Source organism: Morchella sextelata (genome assembly GCF_020137385.1).
Source record: "Morchella sextelata strain SCLS chromosome Unknown scls_4, whole genome shotgun sequence".
NCBI classification, from domain to species: domain Eukaryota; kingdom Fungi; phylum Ascomycota; class Pezizomycetes; order Pezizales; family Morchellaceae; genus Morchella; species Morchella sextelata.
Genome location: NW_025408619.1, coordinates 204420 through 225610, shown reverse-complemented (window position 1 = coordinate 225610; position 21191 = coordinate 204420). Strand labels below are relative to the sequence as shown.

Below are 21191 nucleotides of genomic sequence, written 5' to 3'. Positions count from 1 at the left end.
TCAAACATAAGTAGGCTCTAATGGCGGGTTCGCATTGATTACCAGCCTCTTGACAAAGTCATTAAACCAACTACCCGCCTCCGGCGCCGGGACATCCGCATCCTCGCTGACACAGTTGGCATCGAACCTAGCCGCACTCGTGTCGCTGGTACCGTCAGATTCACCGCCGGGCTTGACCCACACAATGGAGTCCACAATGCACTCGCCCGTATCCGTCGTCGGACGCGTTCCGTACCTATAGAACCCATTAGTACACTAGCTCTCACGCCGCAGTCACAGCAATATAGAACTTACCCTGCATCCTTAATATTACACCAGTGTCCACCCTCCGTCCTGATATTTTGGGCTCCAGATCTCCCCTGATCAATGATAAACTTACTCGGCAGGCCCTCTGCCTCAAGATACGGCGCGAGCGCTTTCGCATACTTCAGCTCGCTCCAGTTCGGGTTATCCGGGCCGGGCCCGTAGATGACATCAGGAACGGTGGCATTATAAGCATTATAATTGGACACATTCGTAGCAAAGCCCCTAATCTTCGCGCCGGATCCCGCGCCATCTACAACCTGCTTAAACACCTTCGCAGCAGGCTCCAAGTTCGACGGCCACCCCAGCCAGTTGCTGTGCGCAGCGTCAATGTACAGCGCGATATTATCGCGCTGTAGCTTCTGAATTGCGTACGAGAGTCCTGCGAGGTAACCAGGTGCAGCAGTCACGCAAGCCGGCGCGGTAGCCAGGTTGGTGATGACATTACCGAGGGAGTCGGGCTCAAGGACGATGGCGTAGTCGAGGCGGTCGTAGGGTGGCGCCGAGAGCGCGGTGGCAATCGTGTCGATGAAGGTTTTGTATTTTTCGAGGCCGCCGTCGGCGAGGGAGAGTTCGCCGGCGGACGCTTTGGCGCTGCAGTCTCGGTCGGGGAGGTTGTAGATTACGAGCGGGAAGATCAGCTTTTTGTTGGGTGGGCGGCGTTGGGCACGGATTGCCTCGTCGAGGCGTGCGCTGAGGCTGGGGATCTGAGGAGGTGTTAGAATTTCTTTATACAATTATCTGATATAGATATGGGAGAATGGAGGGCTTACGTCGCCGGAGCTCGAAACCCACATGAAGGTGCTAACGCCCTGCACGGTTCTTGTGCGCGCCGCATTGAGCTCATCGCCATCGGCGAGGAAGCTCTGGATTGTCTCCTCGAGCTTTGTAGCGTAACCGGTGTTTGCGTACTGCACGTGGTTCAGGAAGGGGTTGTCGCTGTTGCAGCTTGGTTCTGTCGTCCTTTTCTCGGTCAGGAGGGGGCTGCCGGCTACAAGAGCTTGCAGGGACGGAGAGAGTACAAGGAGCGCAGAGAGAAGAGGGAAATGCATCTTGGGGGTTTGGACGGCGAGCTTCGATTTTGCAGAGAAGATGCTGCTGCCTGAGGTGTTTGGGAGGATTACTGAGGCCTTTTTATAGTGAATATCTCTTAAAGATATTTAAGAAGCTCGTATTCAATATATTGAACTCACCCCACGCCCAAGGTATAGCTATATAGTACGGCGCGTGATTCCGGGTTAAAGTCAATGGTACCTAGAGCGCTAATATATAAATCAGCTCAAAGTCATTTGGGAAACTACACGACGGGTATCCGGGGATTTAGCAATACCAGCTTCCAGGAACAGATGATGTATGATATGTATACAGATGCAGGGGAAGTAAATCCGGGGATATAAGAGCCTGTGGTACCTTCCACCGCGCCGGAAAACCAGGGCCGACAGGCCGTTTCATTTAAGCTTAAACGGAATAAAGTGCGGTCCAAGCATTGGCATTCAGGTGCTGTATCCGTAGCTAGGTTTCTCCCTCCTAGCTAATAGTAATTTAGTGACATGATGGGCACGAGATCTTTCCAGATCTCGAGCTCGTCTCAGTACATTGTACGTATTCTTTGGATCGAAACTTGAAGGACTCGAGACAAGGGACTAGTGTCGGAACTTTGCAACGGTAGTAGGGCTCCTGATGATTTTGTGTTTGAATCATTGGAATAAATGCCCAAATTCTTGACGCCAATCCAGAAAACAAATCGGGCGATGAAGGAAAGTCAAAAAGGTTTTGATGCACATGATATTGTATACGTAGGGAGCAGTACAATAGAGGTCAAGGGTGTCGTGGTATCAGCATGACGCTAAGCGAAAGCCATGTATTTAGCGAGGTCTCCTCTAAACCTCCTAATCGAACCATCATCTATGACACTTCCATCGAAATACTACCTACACTTGAGAATCATATCAAAGCTTTTAGCCCAGATTGTGTTGTCTCGCTCACCGCCTAGACTTGTCTTGTCTTATCCCAAGTTTCAAGACAGCTTGTCTCGTGCCCATCTCTAGATCATGGTATATGTTCAATTCCATGGCCAGCGATATCGAGTTAAGCGGACCTCGGTGGTCATGGGGTATCACTCGGCTGCGTGATATCTTGTGTTTCGATGTTTCGATGTTTTGTTTCTCGCCATGTGATTAGTGGTGGGGCTATTGGTCTTTTGGCATGAGAGCAGGCCAATGGATATGCATATCGGGAGAAGCCATCTGCGCAGATGCTTGACTAACTGCCATTCAGAAGCTAGATGCACCGTATCAGTCGGTGTAACTGACCATTCTCTCGATACGATAACTGGTGCGGTCCCACAAGGGTTTGAGAAAGCCTAGCTACGGTGATGGAATCTGCCTTTGTGAGGGCATAAAAAGCACCGCCACTATTCTTGCACCCCCGTACTACTGTAAACCAATCAAGGTGCCTTCGTCGGAATGATATGACTTCATCAGGCCATCTGCAAACTTTTGCATTTGAGCGTTTTATTGGCTTTTGTTCCAGAGATATGATCGAAGCACTCGGGATGTGGTCATGATTGCCGAGACTGAGTGTTCTTGAGGTCGTGCAGGGTCTGAGGAGACATTGGATCCATGGAGGTGAGTTTATCGGTCATGGGGACTGTGTCAAGATCCTGGGACCATATCTTGTCAGCTGCAGGTATGATAGGTCGCCTAGTGGTAGAAGAAAGTTCGAGAATTGTGTTTGTGAAATGATAATGAGGGTGAGATTTTATTCTACGCTTGGGTCACGTGAGTGGTTGAGGAGTGCTTCACTATACCGAAATTTCATGTATTTTGATGCTTTCTCTTCCACGCAGGAGGAAGTGTGTTTTGTTCATTGATGGTCACTCGGTTTTCTAGCTAAGAAGTAAGACCAGATTCTCGGTTCCATTACTAACGGGATTAGAAGGGCTTTGCAGATTTTCTTTTCCAGAATTAGATTTCTGGTTATCCGATCTGTTTATCATCAATCCCGCGGCGGAACGTCATATGACGTCTAGTCTAGATCTTCACTGTATAAAGAGGTTGATGAACTCATGGGATATCACCCGGACCTCTAGGATCAAATATACCCAAGCGGGATCAGTGATCACTCCTTTCTGGATTTATTCCACCCCCTGGTTGGCCATGCATGCGTGAACCCACTGGTTATGGGAGAAATGTACCTAATTGGTACAAGTCACGCTCATGAGACTCAAGACGCTGGCATACGTAGGACCGCGGGCCGGCAACTTGAGTCTCCAATAAGGCACTATCTGCCACTTCAGAAACTATCATTCACTAGGAAAAAAAAGTTTTCATGAAGGGGCAGCACGAGATATGTGCCGTCTATCACGTGTTGTTGGAGAGCCGGCCACTTCGAGTGATTGGGAATGACCAGTAACGATTTTCAAAAAGCAAAAAAAAAAAAAAAAAAAAAAAAAATCGATGGCGCCAAGGTTGTTGCTTAGGTTGTTGCATGTTCAACGTTTGTGGAGGGCGAACTTTAGTCATTCGCTGTGGTATTGATAAAAGCAAAGTTCCTCAATTATATCGGGTTAACACTTTGCCGGCCGTCTTGCTGCTAACTTTTTCTCCTATGCTGGGTAGGAAGTTGGTAGAGTTTGGGAAGGGCCTTGCGTTTGCACTCAGTTACGCACTGGGGAAGGCAGGCAGGCAGGCAGGCTAGGACATACATACGTTCGGGATGCGAAACATTTCAGAACCTGGTAAATTAGCAGATTCTGAGACAGCTCCCAACCAACAACGCGGAGGTTTTACATCTACAACCTAGCTTGATTACTCTGAATCATGAAGGGCCTTTTCACGCCTTCCTTTTTGGAATCATACACTATTACAGCAAACATGTCAGCTCCTGTTAAACCACCCCAGGGAACGCACAACAGCGCATAATACACACAAGTGGAGGAGACGAACCCAAGACCTGCTGAGGCTTGGTCACACAATCGCCAGATCTGTAATCTTGAAGATCGCAACACAAGCCATAAGAGCCCTGTATCATGGGATTTATTTCATTCACCCGTAGTCCTCCTGAAATACTTGTTTGAAGCGGTGTATTAGCCCTAGGCCGCCTGGCTGGTTCCTCTCTCTCACTTTTTTCTTTTTTTCTTCTATTGGCCCACCAACCCCCCCCAGGGAAGTGTCCCTCGGAATTCAAGCAAACAACAGACGCTGGTCGGGAAATAAAGAGTTGACACGGGAAACGGGAGACCGGTGAGGATAGAATTTACGGACTGCCCGCGGCTGAGTCTGGAGGTTCTTATGTTTCATCTCCCGAACTCCTGTCCAGAATGTCTGGACAACGGCACTGATTCTCCGCTCCGGGCATGCATACCCGACGGTCGTCCCGGCACCCGCGACGTGGAACATTACAGGTAGAGAGCGGCCAGTGAGAACAGAGCCTCTCGAAGTAACTCAAAGTCGTGACTTTCAACGACTCGGCGTCAGGCCGCAGTATCTTCGAACTACATACGAACCCCGTCAGACATGTATTACCAAAATGGCATCGTAGCCCTTCGTATCTAACTCTTTTTGATAAGGACAGAGTGGTTTACTGACTGTAGTATGCCGTTAGGGAATCAACGATCATGATACCCTATGCATCGCTGTGGGCTATAAATACACGGGGAAGAGCTTGAAATAGACACGGCTCCGCTTTTGGTGGTAGCCCTTTTTTTCAACCTTCGAAGAGTAACGGAGATCAACTTGGAAAGATTGGGGGCGGGGTTAGTACTTAGATCAATCAGATCTCTAAGATTCTATACGTCAATCTGGCCCAGGAAAGGCTTTGTTCGCGCACGTGAACGTGCTTCGACCATCGCCTGGGCCAGTAATATGGCTTTCTACTGAATGAGTATTCCACCGATGGAGCACAAGCACTTGGTATCCCCCTCTGGATAAAGCGGCAAAATCATTCGAAATGCACACTTATCATTACATTTGACAATAGGGCTCCAGTCGAGGTCATATGATGCCTTGCTGCAAGCTTTCACTGGCTTCACGGATCATCACTCGCAGTTCCTCAAGCATTGAGAACACTGCCGTTACTTCCACAAAAACAACTATTGACGGCTACAGTATTGGAAAAATATATACCGCATTTTTTTCGTGCTATTAATTGCCGACTTTTTTTACGGTTTCAGAAAGGCTCACCGGAGTTGCTGGCGGAATTTGAATGGAAAAGACTATTGTCTGCGACTACATTCCATGGTGCACCCAATTACAAGAAGAGGCGCCTATCAAATTCCTTTACAGGGTGATCCATCTCGATATCATATATACCATTATCTTAGACCCGTGGATCTCCAATCAAGGGACGTGAAAGTTGAAAGATTATGGTGAGTACCAGGTCGGGAGATGATTCTAAGGGCATTTCAATCAGACAATTGGCGACACGCTACAGAAACGTTTTGAAACAAAATCTCCTGACGATCAATGAATATCTATTAGTTTACTGCCTGGCCACGTCCAAGTTGTACGTAAAGACAACCGACAATTGCAGTTCCGTTGGGCCATGTAAATGTATTCGTGCCCCGAGGGTTCCTGGACGACGCCGTGAGTTCAATTCATTTGATGGACCACCTCTATTATACTCTCACCTGCATGATTGTAAAACTATATTTTTCACTCTCTGTATATTTTGTTGGTAGATTCGAGAACCCCATATGTCGACATGGTTTTAAATCGCTGGCATTAATGCACTTGGTATGTATTTGAGATACGATCTTTCACCGTTAAGAAAGCTAGCTACCTGACAAGCTTGGGATCCTGCGCCATATGTGGGGGATTAACGCGGGTCAAACATCCCCAACCCACTAATCCAGCTGTACCGCAAATCCCGTAGTTGATTTTGCCACTATCTACTGGTTAGGCATTACCGAAAATCATCGGCAACTAAATGATGATGGATGTGGGGGATTTGCAGCTAAAGAAAATAGTAGCAAAAAAATAAAAAAAAGGGAAAAGGAAAGAACTGTTTTTTTCTAAACACGACGGAGCAAGCAAGCTTGGGGTTGAAATCTTTTGAGTGATTTTTCGGGCCACCAGTCTAGATGCTACTATGTAACTAACTCTTCACCGGGCCACCAAGCTATTCCGTATAACTGATGCCTCTATACGGCAACATTTCGGTGGGCCCGGCGGAGATGGGGTCACATGGACATCGGGAGCCTGAGGGCCTTCTTGCTCGCCCCTCAATGATCTGGACCGAGCTAACCTTTCACTCGCTGGATTATTTCAATTCCTTCTTGCTGGATCCAGGGATGTAATGAGACTGACTGCAGCTTTGACTTGCTGTTAAAACAGCGCAATAATATTGTACACAAGATCAACTGGGCGGTCGATGCTTTTTTTCTATGTTCTATGATCATACGAGGCCTAGCGGACAAACCTGCTTTGCCCCACTCTCCCACCGTAGAGTTACTCCCCCATCCGGCGCGCGAGTCAAGTGGAATACGTAACTAGGAGACCTTCCATTGATGCGATTCAAGAGGTTACAAAAAAGGATCCCCGGCTAGTGGGCAGCCTTGCAGTTATTCAAGTAAGCAGGTCTTCAGATTGATACCGATGAACCAATTCCTAGTGAATCAGGTTCGGCGATGTCCCCTACAGACTATGGCAACTAGCTACTTACCCCCAACCCAGATATGCGCCATTGGTCGCTGAGGATTTGATAAACCTGTACGCACATACTTATCATGAGAACTATTTGGTTTAACTGACATTGACCCCGCGTTTAGCGCTGTATTATGACAAGTCAGTACGTAGGAGAACTCCTGGGCTAGGGAAGGCGTGGCTTGATTGTGCCCGCGTTGATTGTAGTAAGAAACAGATCGTCCACGAGACGTTCACGATCTTGCAAAGTATGAGCTGTCCGCCTTCACGACAGGAGTACGTATCAAGGGATACTGATAGTACTTATCTGCATACTTCTGAACTACCCCGTGTGTATTCGGTTGCAGACTTTACAATTAATTATTGGTATTATCTGCTACGGGCCGAAACACCGCCGAGCACTCGGACAATGTCTGAGTATATTCGGTTCCTACTCTGAAACCTTTCAAGAATGGAAAGCAACATTGTTCTCTGACTTTGATTGCACAAGGAAAACTAGAGTAAGAGAAGTCAAAGACTTGAGGTACGTATGTACATGTACCTGAAAGAATCGGGAAATCGGAGCTATATTGTTTAGTGCAGACTGAACAACGCATCGTTTTTACGGTCCGATGCGATTGGAAATAAATTTCTTGAAATTGAGCTCAAATTTCAAGTTTAACTATGCATTCTGCGCAGAACGGACGATCATTATAGGCTGTTTAACAACCACATGTGAACGAAACGCTCAAAAGGAGCTTGATTTCAATTTTTCTCTTCGGCCTTGATCATCTTCTTCCATGTCGGGATACTTTTTTCCCGTAAAAGATAAAAGCCGGTGGCCAATAGGTTCTTTGTGCAGTAATAGTAAGGGGGTTTAATGGGAGAAAGGCTGTCCATTCTGTCTGGTAATCTATACGGATAAATATCGTCATAATGTGACAGATGCTAAATTAATTTCAAAGATTACATCAGCACATATGAATTATGCGATTACATAAACTTTGAAAAATATTTTTTTCGTTCCCCAGTCATATGCAGTTCTTAGTATGGAACATCGCATGTGTGTACAGTAGACGACGTTGGCAAGCATACCAAGTGTGGGGAGCCTCCTAATGCACCCGTGGAATTGATTGCCTTATGCGTGGATATTCAATCGATCTAAAATGGAGTGGGCGAAAATCTTGGTGCAAAATTTGCAAAGTGTTCACATAATGGTCATTTTTAGAAGTCACTTTTCCTGCGTCAGGAAAAAGGAAAGAATAGGCTCAAATCCCACGTTAACGTCCCACGGGAGCGGACCGGAGCTTCCCGAACCCTAACCCAGTGATAGACCAGAGCCGCACCTTAAATTCCTTTGGTCAGTTACCCGGACGCCTTTCAGCCCGTGTACAGAAAACCCTGATCCTGGATGAAACCTGCAACGTTGTACAAGTCATCGTTCGAGCAACCTCGAGATTCCTCCAAGCTTCGTTCATCTTGAATCCCACATACCTTACCGTCGAACCGCGGGGGCCACATAGGTCTTGCCTGAACGTTCATAGAACATAGGTTGTTAACATTCTTTTGGGGATACAAGGAGTTATTACAACTTTTATGTAGGCCTTATAACATGCTTATATATGGCTTATCGGAGGCTTGTACGGGGAAAACAGCTTGTTAGGAACCTATGTTTGAAACACGGGTTCAGTAAGGTTTTGAAAGGGCTTGCGTGGTTCTGCGGTTCGAAGGTAGGGTAGCTACCAAGTGAACAGCGATATCTGGAATCTTTAGCTATCCCCCATCGAGGATTCGAGAGATGATCGTCCCACCAGAAGGATTACGGGGGACGGGAAGGGGATGTCTGGGTTTGACCAACCTGCTATCTATAAAGTAGTACACAGCCAGTGGAATAGCTGACACTGCTCTTCGAAGCCTTCGGGTACTGCTGTAGTTAAAGCGGTTTGCTTCGCTGATGTTGGTAAATTTTGCCGTGCCAAAAAAATTGACCTCTATACACCTGTAGAATCAACCTCCTCGGGAATACTCGTCGAATTATCGGAGCTTGGAACGATCGAATGCCATGGTTTTACCTGGAATTTGGGATATTTGTCCTCCTTTGCTGGTTTGCTTAGTCCCAAACCCTCGACATTGGAATTCAATTCTGGGCTAGGCTAATAGATTCAAATAAGTAGAATTCTGGACAGATTACAAATTGCAAAGGGTCAAAATGCTGGAGAATCTGGAGTCGGAGATACCAGAAAGCTTACTGTAGCTACTTCTGTTGTCGGAGAGGATGCTGACAGGGATTTGTCGGTTCTGGACCTGATCCTAGGATCGCTGGCATTCAGGGTCGAGACTTTGTTGTCAATCAAGATGTTCATCTTGGTGAGATTTTCATGAAATGTTTTGTTTGAGATTTCCGGTGCGGAAAATCTAGCTAATAGTAAAAATCTTAAAAATAAGGCCTCGAACAAGTCAACGAGTGTATGCTGTTGCCTCCAATCCCTGTAAAATAATTCGGCGATCTCCGGCCAATCCTGTCGTGCTGATAATCTTTAGCACGTATTCTATGCAAGACAGGAGTTCTAAAAACACCAACCAGTTCTCGATGGGATATGCATGTTTACATCATCCACAATCACGACACTCACTCGGGTCAACAAGTCAAACATTTTTAATCCAAATTCTGCCCGAAGAGGTCAAAAGGTCTATGGAGTCCTGGGGCGGTTCGTAGATGCCACATCAATTTATTCCGAGATCGGGAGAAACCAGATTAATCGAAAATTATTCCGGGAGCCGGAACAACTGTTGCAGAACCGACGATACGAAGGAAATATACGACTTATTTCTTTAGAAACCTGGGACAGAAATCGATTTTCACTAGGGGGAGATATCAGCTAACCCTATTAGCCGGTCCCGAGAGCCTGGAACTTCTCCGATGCTCTGTCAGGACTTATGTCGTCTTGCCACTTGGATTACCGCTGTTTCTGCCACTGCACATACCATTGGCCAGTAATGTCAGGAATATTGAGAAAGGAAAGGGCCTGCAGTTGGATGGGGATTTCGTGCGATATGTACGGTGGATTATCGCCGGTGCCGATGTGGAGGCCAGGGTGATCCAGATAGCTATACGTGGAGTGGGGACTTAAACTTCGTTTGGATCGAACAACTTGTTTCAATCGCCGGACAACAACTTAACGAAGGGAGGCTCATCAGCCCTTTCAAATATTACACTCTTTAAACAAATGGAAACATTCCTCCTATGAAAGGATGGGGACGCTAGTGGTCGGTAAAGAATGTGAGTGGTAGAAGCTTTGCTTAGCGAGCAGGCAGACACTGATGATCATGATCAGCTTTAGTGCTCCTCCATCAGGCGCTTGATCGCGCTTCGTTCAATCAGAATTCAACGTCTTTGAAGCTGCTGCACACGGGAGAAAATCGTTAAATATGCAAGTCGGAGAAGTCGCATCCATTTGCCGCCACGACCCCTCACGGGGGACGCTCTTCTTTTTTTCTTAAACGTCTGTATTCAATTCGCTGACATGCACATTGATATATGTATGTACATCGCCTTGCCGATGGAAGTACTCTGAACCCAAACCAACCTAGCCTAACACCAACGTTAATACATTGATAGTTAGTGCGCGCCTATCAGATCCCAGGTACCTACCACGCTGACGTTGTGTGCATAGAGAACATGGGGGGTCGAAGAGGGGCAACAATAACAGGCAATCATATCTCTCGGACCAGCGTTGCCTCCCCTCAACATGCGGAAGTTCTTCCCCGATCAAAATGGATGCGTTATGGATTGGCGAATCCCATAATAGCTCCATTTTCCTGGTGATACCTGCTCGTACAGCGCCATTTCGCCAAAGCCTTATTGGCTTTCCATATCACAAGTACGGAAAAGAAAATCAGTCCGCAAGTCGGGATAGAGGTTCGTTTCTCCTGCCATTCTATACGCCAGTTCGACTGTGCTATGGTCATCAGTCACCTGCCTCCCTTGACTTTGGACTCAATGATCGTGCGGATCAATGCAGTACAGCGGATAGAGAAACCTTTTCTACTGGAGAACCGGTATCACACGTGTCTGGATACTGCTGCCATGCCCTGGTCAGGTGGTATATCATAACCTTTGGGAATGAGGCAACAAGTCATTGTAACAATACTTAGGTACTATTGCCGTTGAGATGGTAGAACAGAGGGACTCTCTTGACCTTCAGGGGCAATTGATCAGCAAGAGATAGACATGATTGCCACGAAGCGGGTACATCGAGCTGCCGGAACGAAGGAGAAGAGAAGACCAACACTGGCCTGCATTATCCTTCCCCCGTTGTATGCTAAACATACTTACGTCTCATGTCGGTACGTACCCCATCAACGAACCAAAAATAGGAGTCTTCATCTAGAATTCTTTACTTTGATGTCTCCAACAAGGACAATCATGAGAGAATATTCAGAGTCAGCAAAAAGGATACCGGGTCCGCATAATGGATAATGCTGGCTGGCTGAATACAAAGGTAAGTATCGGTACAATATTCTATCGTGGTGACTAGTAGGCTAATCCATGTAGCCAGGTACAAGAACATTCCGAGTCAGATACCTTTCTACCCCAGCTCCCTGCAGCGGAAGTTTTACATCTGTTTTCCGCGATGATGATGATGAGAAAAATCCTTCATTTAGGGTGGCGATCAAGGAAAGAAAAATGGGCATTCTAGACGGGCATCGTTCTTCAGCAGTATGCGCAGGTCCAATCTGTAGCATTTTTGCACATCCCCCCGCCGGAAAGCCCGGAGTTGACCTTCTATGCGTCTTACATAGAGCAAGCCTTTATGATGTTTCGCTAGGATGTGTTTAGATGCCTCTATTTCTCGTTGGCAGTTGTTCAAAAACGGATTCCGCCTGATTGGAGTCCACAAAGGTTCACCGAGAAAAATTAAAGACGGAACAACTCATCGTTTCGATTATTTCGAACGCGACCGGTATGATACGATGGATGGGAACAACGACTACAACGAAGATGCAGGGTGGAAATTAGATGGCATGCAACGCGGGCCAGCAATTGAGTACTGTTGTGGTTTGAGCCGTTTAGCAATTGCTGCTTAGAACGTCACTGCGCTGGGTGAAAGCTTCAATTATGCTTATCGCGTTTTGATAAGGGACTGTGGGAGGGTGTGTGTGTTCTGGCGATGCGGCGGGCGACTCTAGTTATTCTGCCTGTTTAACGGGCAAAATTTCTCGCATAAAGAGTAAGCAATGATTTCGGTTAACGTTTCTGCGGGTTCAATTTGTTTTGGTAACTGCGGAGATGCCGCCGGCTAGAGAAACTATTATGGGAAGACTACAAATTGATCTGCAAGTATATTGACACCTGTTTCTCCCAAGGAAGTAGGGCATGCAATAAGAAACAGGCATTGCGCAGAAGTTTCCAATCTGATGCGATCGCCTTGAATAAATCGAGAGATGATCGATGAACACCGAGAAAGCGGCGACCGGTAGGTTTTCAAGGTAGTTCGAACATTATCGGATGAACCAAAACTCTGCGAAACAACGGAGATCATCATTATTGACCCGAGTCACCAAACGCAATTCCCCGGTTGCAACACAACCCTTGGAGTAAAAAAGCTATCGCGGATAACGTTAATTTTTTCAACGGGACAAAAAAAAATCGCCCACTACTACTTTCTGTCGTTTCGGTCGTAAGCGCTCAATTCTGTCATTGCTGAATCTGTCGGATTCACGCTCAAAAATCTGATTCAAAAGAGTTTGACATTATTCATCACACAATCTGCAATTGACGTGGTAGATCTTGCGGCGAGGCAGAAGTACATTGTTGGCGTTGAGGCGTTCCATGGCAATTGTAACTGATGCAGTTGCTGTTGTTCCCTGGCACTGGTGGACAAGTGAGCGGTGAAAGTGGCGGGGAAGGCTTTTTGATTATCGATGGACATTGCCATTCTTGGATGCGGCTGAGACTGTATTTGTGGGTGAAGTTTAGAACAATTGGAGATGATGCAACTCCCGTCAGGATCCCAGGTCTACATGGCGATCGAGGACCAGTGCCGGTGGTATAGTAAGAAAAAATAAAAATAAAAGTAAAAAAAGAACCGAATTTTCTCGTCGTTCGGGTCAAGTCAAAGGGACGGGACTTTGATACCAGCTTTCGCAGCTTTCGGTGGTTATTACAGTGCAACGGCCCGTCATGAGTCAACTGCAAGTCAAGCGAAAGCCTTCTGTTCTCCATACCGTCAACCTAGGCCACGTCCACCAGTCCCCGTGCTCTCCCATTATGCACTTCCAGCTTGGATTAAAATGGTAGTTTTTAGAATCTCACGATGACCGTGACCGCTGCCTTTATGAAGCTTTACTATACTGAGAATTCGAGTTGGATACTGCGGGGCGGCGGAATACGTGGCAATGGAGGAACAGGAACACCACCGTGAGGAGAGCTTGAGCAACAGCCGCACTCAATTGCAAATTCCAATTTAAAGGGGATGAAATAACTAGACGTAGGCATGATGCGTCTTTAATTCTAAAGTGAACATGTCCTCGTTCATTGTTTGGCTGGATACAATTGCCATTGCCATTGACACTTCTTGCTGATTGATATTTCTACTAAATTCCTTTTTCATATTTTTTTTTTTTTCTTTGCGTGATGATTTTCGCGCAATTAAATTGGTCTAAAAGCAAAGAAAGAAATATGGGGATGAAATTAAAAAATAAAAAATACATCACGAGTTTACCTAACTGACGACTTGCTGCACAGTTGTGGTGGTTATGCTATGCTAGTACTCTGGTTGTGGTACTGGAGGTACAGTAGGATGTATGTACGGTGGTGGTGGTACTGGACTGGTATAACCTAGCTAGCTACATTCAGATATAATCAACAGTACTCTGGAGCAGGTGCTTTACATGGCAACAGCACGTAGTGACGCTGCAGAGGAAATTCGGGCCTCGTGAGAGGTTCATGCGCACATAGAAGAAATGCTCAAATGCAAAACGCTAAAAGAAACTGGAGAAGAGGAGGCGAGGGTCAGGGAGAGGAGGAGAATTGAGGAGGGAGCGAGAAAAAAGCTTGGACCATGCTTTTCCTCATGGAGACGACATCCTGCGGGCCCGTTACCCGGCCTTGCCGGGCAGGTGCTCTCATCACCAAAAATAAAACGTTGTACTCCTTTTTTTCGTACGAAGGGTTTTAACGTAGGCTTGTAATTGTAGCGGAGGGAGGAGACTTCCTCTCTTTCGATCCCATGCCAGCGCACCCTGCAGTCCAGTCGTCACTGCATCTCTTCCTGCCTCCTGCACATCTCATTCCCTAATAGCCCTCTCGGTCAAAATTGGGTGGTTCATCTAAACCCCCACCCCTACACTTTTTCTTACCCCACAGTACAACGAATGGAAGAAGGACACGGATTAGCTCAAGATAGTCTCGTTTCAGCGCTTCAGCGAAGCCCATTCGACACAACGTGTTTTTTTGGAGGGGCTATGGATGTGAACGTGCAGTGGTGTGGTGGGGTTCACATCCGGCTGGATGGGATTGAGACGAAAGAAGGGTAGCAAAAGGAAAGTGACAACAAACACCGCTTCGGGGTGAGGGGGCAAGGGTAGAGAGGTAGGGTAGACTCGTATGGTATGTGGTAGGTAGAGTAGACCGTAAGTATCAGTAAAGAGGAAGAGGGAAGGGGGGGGGGGGTAAGAAGTCGGCTAAGAGATGAGCGGGATCGATGATAGGACTGCGTTGGAAGCAGATCCGATGGGATGGAATGACCAGGGGTTGTTTGGTGCAATGGGGAGGGGAAGTGGCTAACTGCAAAGTGAGGGGTGCTTGAGAGTACTAGAGGGCGCTTTTACACGCGTGGATTGACACCTCTGGTCCTGATTTTTACTTTTTTTTTTATTCTTTTTTTTTTTTTGTTACCAATTCCTCGAACTGGTGACCCTTTTCTTGTAGTCCGCTCATTCACTCTCTTTTCCATGTACATGTACATGTACCGGTACATTACCTACTTCCACTTTTTCACTCTCATCGGGGAAGATCCAAAAGAAGGGTAAAGTGAATTTTCCCACTAAAAAAATGATAAAAAATAAATAAATAAAATTCAAAATACCCTACAGGCCACAACCTTTGATAACAACGGCAATTATAGCGAACGCTTATAGCCATATCACAAAAAGTTGACGTAGGTAGAGCAGAGAGAGTCCTAGTACATAGATGTATACTATCTTGATTCTTCAATCGAAAAAAATAAAAAATAAATGGTGGGTGGGGAAGATTGGGGATAAACTAGATACGCGTAATTGGAGGAGAAAAATTATACGAATTGATGATTTGCTGGTTGGCAGCTTGTGGTAGCTTGTGGGTAGCTTAGGTAGGCAGGTAAGAGAGGTGGTGCTGAGCAAAGAGGGCTCCGTGCACCTACATTCAACTGAGATCAAAAAAAAGTATCACCACGATGGCGACCATCCATCACCTCACCCATCATCATTAGCACCATCAACCGACGAACCAGCTTATCCTCACCAACAAGCTGTAAGCAGCTGCAGCAGCAGCATCAGAATCAGTACCACTACCACCATAACCACAAAATCCACATCCACCAACTACCTCAAGCTCTTCTGTTGTTAGACCACCCACGCACCAGGACCTAGAGAGCTGCAGGTCTCTCGCTTCTCATCCTTCGACACCAGTCAGAGCCATTCTTCTCGTCCTGGCCATTCTTCAACGCATTATCACCGACAGACAGCACCACCCCTTTCCAGGCCGGGGCCTTTCCTTTTGCGCAATTGCTTGCTGCTGCTCATGCTGCCTGCTGCTGCTGCTGCTGCCTGCTGCCTGCCCATGCTGCTGCTTGATCATGATGCATCCTACTCCTCCTACTCCTTAGCCAGACGGCGGCCAGTCGGGAATATAACGCAGTATCCAATCCGAGTTGCATGAACTCCTCCTACCATAATTCGATTTCTCTGGTTCTCCTCACTCCTAGTGCCTACAGTTAGCTAGCAGTTCGTCGTTTCTTGCCTGCGTGCTTAGCTGCTGTCCTTGTCGACAACGACCTCCACCTCCTCCCAACGTTCCCCTCCCTTCTTCTACGCCTGTCCTTCTCTCGACCCCTCCTTCCATCCGGTCTTCGCGCAACAAGCAGCAGCAGCATGAGCATTAGCAGGACGTCCTGATCTTCCCATATGCACCCATCCTTCCCTGAGCGTCATCAAGCCCTGCAGCATCCCTCCTCTCCACCTCCACGTCTGCATTAACAAAGCCCACGCCTCCGCTCGAGATCGTCACATCCGTGCGGAAACAAATAAGTACAGCCTCGGAGAAACTGTTTGGGTTCCGATTTCTGCAGTACATCTCTTTGTTCAGGCTTTCCTTCTTGCCTTTTCGGCCCCTCATCATCATCAATTGATTACCATTCAAGTTACCCCCTCCTCTCCACACTTCCTTGCCTCCCACGCTCCCACTCAGTTATTCAGAGAACTTGGTTTTTCCGGTTGCAATTACAAAAAAAATAAAAAAATAAAATAAGTATTGTCAATTGCCTCAATTCGTTACATACCTACCTACATACCTTCGGCGCTGGTCGGCCTAAGTTGGGGGTTATTTTTATTTTTACTTCTCGCCCATCCAGTGAGATTGAGTGATCCAGGAAAAGGCTAGACATTAGTGGAGGTTAGTTTGTGGGTGGTGGCCGATTTTTTCCTCAAAGGTGTGTGTGAGTGAGAAGACTGTGAGAGGGCCTAGTGTGTGCTTGCATCTGTTAGCTTGCTTGTGCAGTCTAGTTTCTTACCTTACTTGTCTCTCTTACCCTCCTCCTCATACCCTCCTCTTCGTCCCTCTTCCCAGTAGCCCTCCTCTTCCCCTCCTCTGTTCTTTTCATTTAATTCTCCGATCCCTCCCCTCCCTTTCATGCTTTCGTGCTTCTCATCTCATACAACCTTCATCCAGCCTGGACCTCATCAAGCTAATCTGATGCCCCCAGCTCAATTCATTACAAGTCAATCAACAAACATGTCTACCTCGACCTCTCCCTCACCCTTTCCTACCTCCGACTCTCGAATTCAGTTACCTCCCATCAACACAGCCAACCTTCCAACCCCTCCATACCAATACAACAGACGTCCCCACATGCAAGAATTCGCCCCTTCCAAGTACCCCCTTCCGTCAGTGGGTTCATACTTCCCAGATTCGTACTCGAATTCCGGTTCTGCAGTATCATCAGCAGCATCGACACCTGCTGGAGCTGGATTTCCAGTAGATGCCTCAGCTGAGCCAACACGCAGGAGCACCAGGTCTACAGTTGTGAAGAAGCATTCCATTTCTTCCCTTCTATCTTCACCGGATTCAGTTTCTAGTGATAGTTCTGGGGTTTCTTCGCCATCGGCATTGTGGTCTGAAGAGAACTCACCCACCACTGCTTCAACTAGTACTCGCAGTAGCTCTGTAGCTAGCAGCCCATGGACACCGGCAGCACAGACAAACTACAGAGATTCATTTGAGGTTGATTTGTCAAGGAGGAGGGGCAGCCTCTTGGGATTCGATCACATGGACATGATGACCGACCAGAAAGTTGGTGCAGATATCAACGGAGCAAAAAGGAAGAGCAGGAGGTTAGTCCAACTTGGTACTCCGTATAATAATGAGGAGCATTGGAAAACTGATTTGTGGCTGCAGTTCTCCCAGAACTAGTACCAACTCTACTAGATGTGGCGGAGATGAATATGATGTTCTTGGAAGGAAAAAGTAAGCAATATATCTTCTTTATATTGAATTCACAATACTAATTTTTTTTATTTAGGCCCAAGACTCCTCGCACCCCCATGTCATGGGACCCTCAAGACGATATCTTGCTCAAGCAATTGAAGGAGGAGCAGAGACTTGGCTGGAAGGAAATCGCAACACACTGTAGGTCTAGAATATTAGGTTATCAAAATATCATATCACTAACATATTCACAGTTCCCGGTAGAACTTCCCATGCTTGCCAGTTCCGCTGGCGCCGTCTTGCTTCCGGTACTTTGAAGTACTACCATGGACACCGCCGGCCTCCCGTTGTTACAACCACTTCGTCTTCTTTCGCAAGCGAGATGGCATCCACAGCAGCAGCCGGAGCTATCTCTAACAGCCCAAAGTTACTAATGAGCTGTATCAACAACCAATCACCGGCTCCTGTGACCAATCCCAGCACACCACAGATGCATCACTCGATCCCCCCATCGATGCCCCATTATGCGCTTTCTACATCGGAATCTCCGATTCGCCAAAATCACTACTACCAATCATTGGCTCAACAGAGACCATGGGGTCATTCCGGCTATTCGGTGCCAATGCACACGTATCAAGCTCCACAACTTCCATCCCCGGCTTCGTCCTCTTCCCGATACCTCGAGCCCTGGACACCCGCTGAGGATGAAATCTTGGTAAACAAAGGCCTTTCATTCAATGAAGTCAATATTCTTCTCAGCAAGAGAAGTGAGAAGGAGATTTGCGACCGTATGGCCAAGTTGAGGTCCGAGAAATGGCTAGAACCTATGCAACACAACTCGGGCTTGTCCCCGGTCGCCGACTCAAGAATGCTTCGCAGCCAGAACTGGGATGGGCAATGAGCGGCCAATGACCACAACCCATACTTTTCTTTTTTTAATTAGATCAACAACTCGCCTGCCCTGGATCGATTGGTGTTTTGGTATATTAAAGGTCCATCAATGTCTTATGCTTACACGATTTTCTTTGTTTACTACTCTATTTTTATGGATACTTTTTGGGGTTAAGGAGCATTTGGGGGTTTGGGTTTATTTCTGTTTTTCTTTTACTGGAACATCTGGATTCGGTGTCTCTTCTCCCTCCTCGGTGTTTTCTTTCCGGTTTGGCGCTATTATATTACATGATTAACGTGGAAATCGAGAGGATTGGCCACTGCGATAAATTCTTTGGCGGAATTCGCTGCTTTCGACATTTTGTTTTTACATTCCTTTTATTTTCTGGTGTTGCTTGGAGTTTGGTTGTTATTTGGTTCCGGTGTTTCGAGACTTTTCAGCGGACAGGCGCCGTGAAGTACAAATCTCATGAAGTTACGAACGACATGTCTAAAATTGGGAAAGAGGTTTTTTACGACTTGAATGAATCTGGGGGAGTTACAGTAGATGATAGATTTTGAAAGCTTATCATTTGGTCTTTTCTTTTGGACTTTCATTTGTCTTTGGCAGGATGGTTACCTCGGTTGGGTATTGGGCGATACGGGGTTATTACCGGAGTACTTTACATCTATTTTTCTATCTCTTAGTATTGGAAAGACTTTTTGTCCGAATTTACTTTACTTTGCGATAAATCTCTGGCTGCATAGACGATATCAATTGGAAGCTACAGGTTATTCTACTGAACAGATTTTTTTCTTTTTTCATTTTCACTAGTGCACGGATAAAACAATTACTTTGTGGGCTCATTAATTCTTCCAGACATATGCACGAATCCCGATTATGCACCCATACTCCACTCCCATAGGGCAGACAACCCATGGACGTCCGGCTGCGATGAGATAGACATCCATTCCACCAACGGGCAATGACGAATAAGCCATACCACCGGCTAGTACCCAAGCACTATATCTTATCTGTAGAAGCGGGCTTTATATTGAGTCCCGATATTACCACCATCATCATCGCCTCCACCACCGCCGGCACCACGGCCACTATCACCATATCACATCATTAACCATTTGAGTATATCTAGCCCACAGACCCTACCCTACCCCCCATCCACCCTACCTACGCACACTTTCCACCTACATACATATGTACATACAGGATACAGGATACAGGATACAGTGGCGGCCTGAGTGTAGAATTGAGCAGCAGGAGCAGCAGCAGTCTACAGTAGTCACGCGCACTTCGTGGCACTTGAGCGGAGAGATGTGCGTTAGCTTATACATACATGCCTAGTATCTTATGTACAATTACCGTGCCGAAAACTGCCCTCGACGTATGTACATACATGGATGGATGGGGGTGGAATGGGGCGGACAGGGAGACGGTGAGGGAGGAGGAGGGGGAGGGGAGCGGCGTTACTCTAGCCAGCTAGGTATACTAGTTAGCGGGAACTAGAGTTAGTAGCACTGAGGTTAATGCTGCCACTAGGTAGGCGGGTATGGGGACCGCATATGGTTGCTCTTGCGCTAGAGTAGGAATATGTATCAGGGTTGGGAAAGTATGGTATGGGTAGCCGCCTAGTGTATGTGTAGTTGGCCCGTGTCGAAATCAATTCGATAAAGAGGGAAAAAATTTCCTTTTCCCTTTTTGGTACGTTTGCAATTGAGGAGTGGGGTTAATATTGGTGGGTTTTTTTTCTTTTCTTTTCCTCTTATAATTAAGGTTTTAGTTTGTGAGGTTGTGTTAAGATATATATATCATGGGGACGTTATGGGTTATGGGAGGTGGGGATTACATTAGTTAATCAGTTACATAAGTTTGCCATTGGGAGGGGCGTATCTTGAACTGTTAACTGAGTGCTCTGCATGATCAATACCGGGCTCTACTATTACATACGCGCGCTTCTTCCAATTGAGAGCTCATCTACTCTATCCAGTACCAAAAGATCCCCACCCAGACCGAGCACTCTACCACAACGTGAGGTTATTTCTTTTTTCCAACTCTTCTATCTCCTCTTTTTCTTTCTTTCTTCTTTTGCCCTATTCTGGACATCTACTATGATGCACGGCGGAGGATTTCGGGGGGGTCCGTGTTGTGCGTAGAGGCAGGCAACGAACATACGTGTCGATATAATTTTTTTTCATGCTTCCTTGCCTCCTCAAAGTCCTACTCTACACCACATAACATGGCATGGAATCTAGGCGAGCTAGTGCTGCTACTCAATTCGATGTAGTTAGTTGGAAAATAATTGCATAAAACGGGCGTTGGACGTAGACGCGAATCAAGATGAGGGACATGGCCAATGCCCAATGTCTTGCCGTGGAGATGGAAAATTACTCGAATTCGTTCCTAAATGCAATTCTTTTTTGGCCTGAGGAGAAGCATGATGACCTTTTGCTCCTCGCTCCGGAAGAGCAATTGTGCGGACTAGTATGAGCCTACTATGAACATAGTCCTGGTATGAGATGTACACACCCTGCACATCTGAGAACCGGGCTAAGAAAAGAAAACCAGCTAACCTACACAGCTAACTAACTACAAGGCCGAGATGGATTCCCATCCCTACATCGAGATTCAGACTGGTCTATCAGTCCATCCCATCGCGATGATGGATGGATGGCCTCGTCACCTCACCTCAGTC

The 21191-nt window shown here is 46.7% G+C and overlaps 4 protein-coding genes across 4 annotated transcripts; 2 read left to right on the top strand and 2 right to left on the bottom strand.

The window, feature by feature from the left end:
• On the bottom strand, positions 1 to 1355 carry H6S33_009977 (uncharacterized protein; the record flags this gene model as incomplete). The annotated part of the gene is made up of 3 exons (XM_044841790.1): positions 1 to 235; positions 295 to 1010; positions 1077 to 1355. The coding sequence occupies 3 exons, from the start codon at positions 1353 to 1355 to the stop codon at positions 1 to 3; spliced, it is 1230 nt and encodes a 409-aa protein (XP_044697120.1).
• A 7562-nt stretch (positions 1356 to 8917) lies between these two features.
• Positions 8918 to 9289, bottom strand: H6S33_009976 (uncharacterized protein; the record flags this gene model as incomplete). Its single annotated transcript, XM_044841779.1, has 2 exons — positions 8918 to 9079; positions 9176 to 9289. The coding sequence occupies 2 exons, from the start codon at positions 9287 to 9289 to the stop codon at positions 8918 to 8920; spliced, it is 276 nt and encodes a 91-aa protein (XP_044697119.1).
• A 7628-nt stretch (positions 9290 to 16917) lies between these two features.
• On the top strand, positions 16918 to 18511 carry H6S33_009975 (uncharacterized protein; the record flags this gene model as incomplete). Its single annotated transcript, XM_044841768.1, has 4 exons — positions 16918 to 17516; positions 17581 to 17649; positions 17705 to 17811; positions 17865 to 18511. The coding sequence occupies 4 exons, from the start codon at positions 16918 to 16920 to the stop codon at positions 18509 to 18511; spliced, it is 1422 nt and encodes a 473-aa protein (XP_044697118.1).
• Positions 18512 to 20836: 2325 nt separating this feature from the next.
• Positions 20837 to 20986, top strand: H6S33_009974 (uncharacterized protein; the record flags this gene model as incomplete). The annotated part of the gene is made up of 1 exon (XM_044841757.1): positions 20837 to 20986. The coding sequence occupies one exon, from the start codon at positions 20837 to 20839 to the stop codon at positions 20984 to 20986; it is 150 nt and encodes a 49-aa protein (XP_044697117.1).
• Positions 20987 to 21191: the final 205 nt, after the last annotated feature.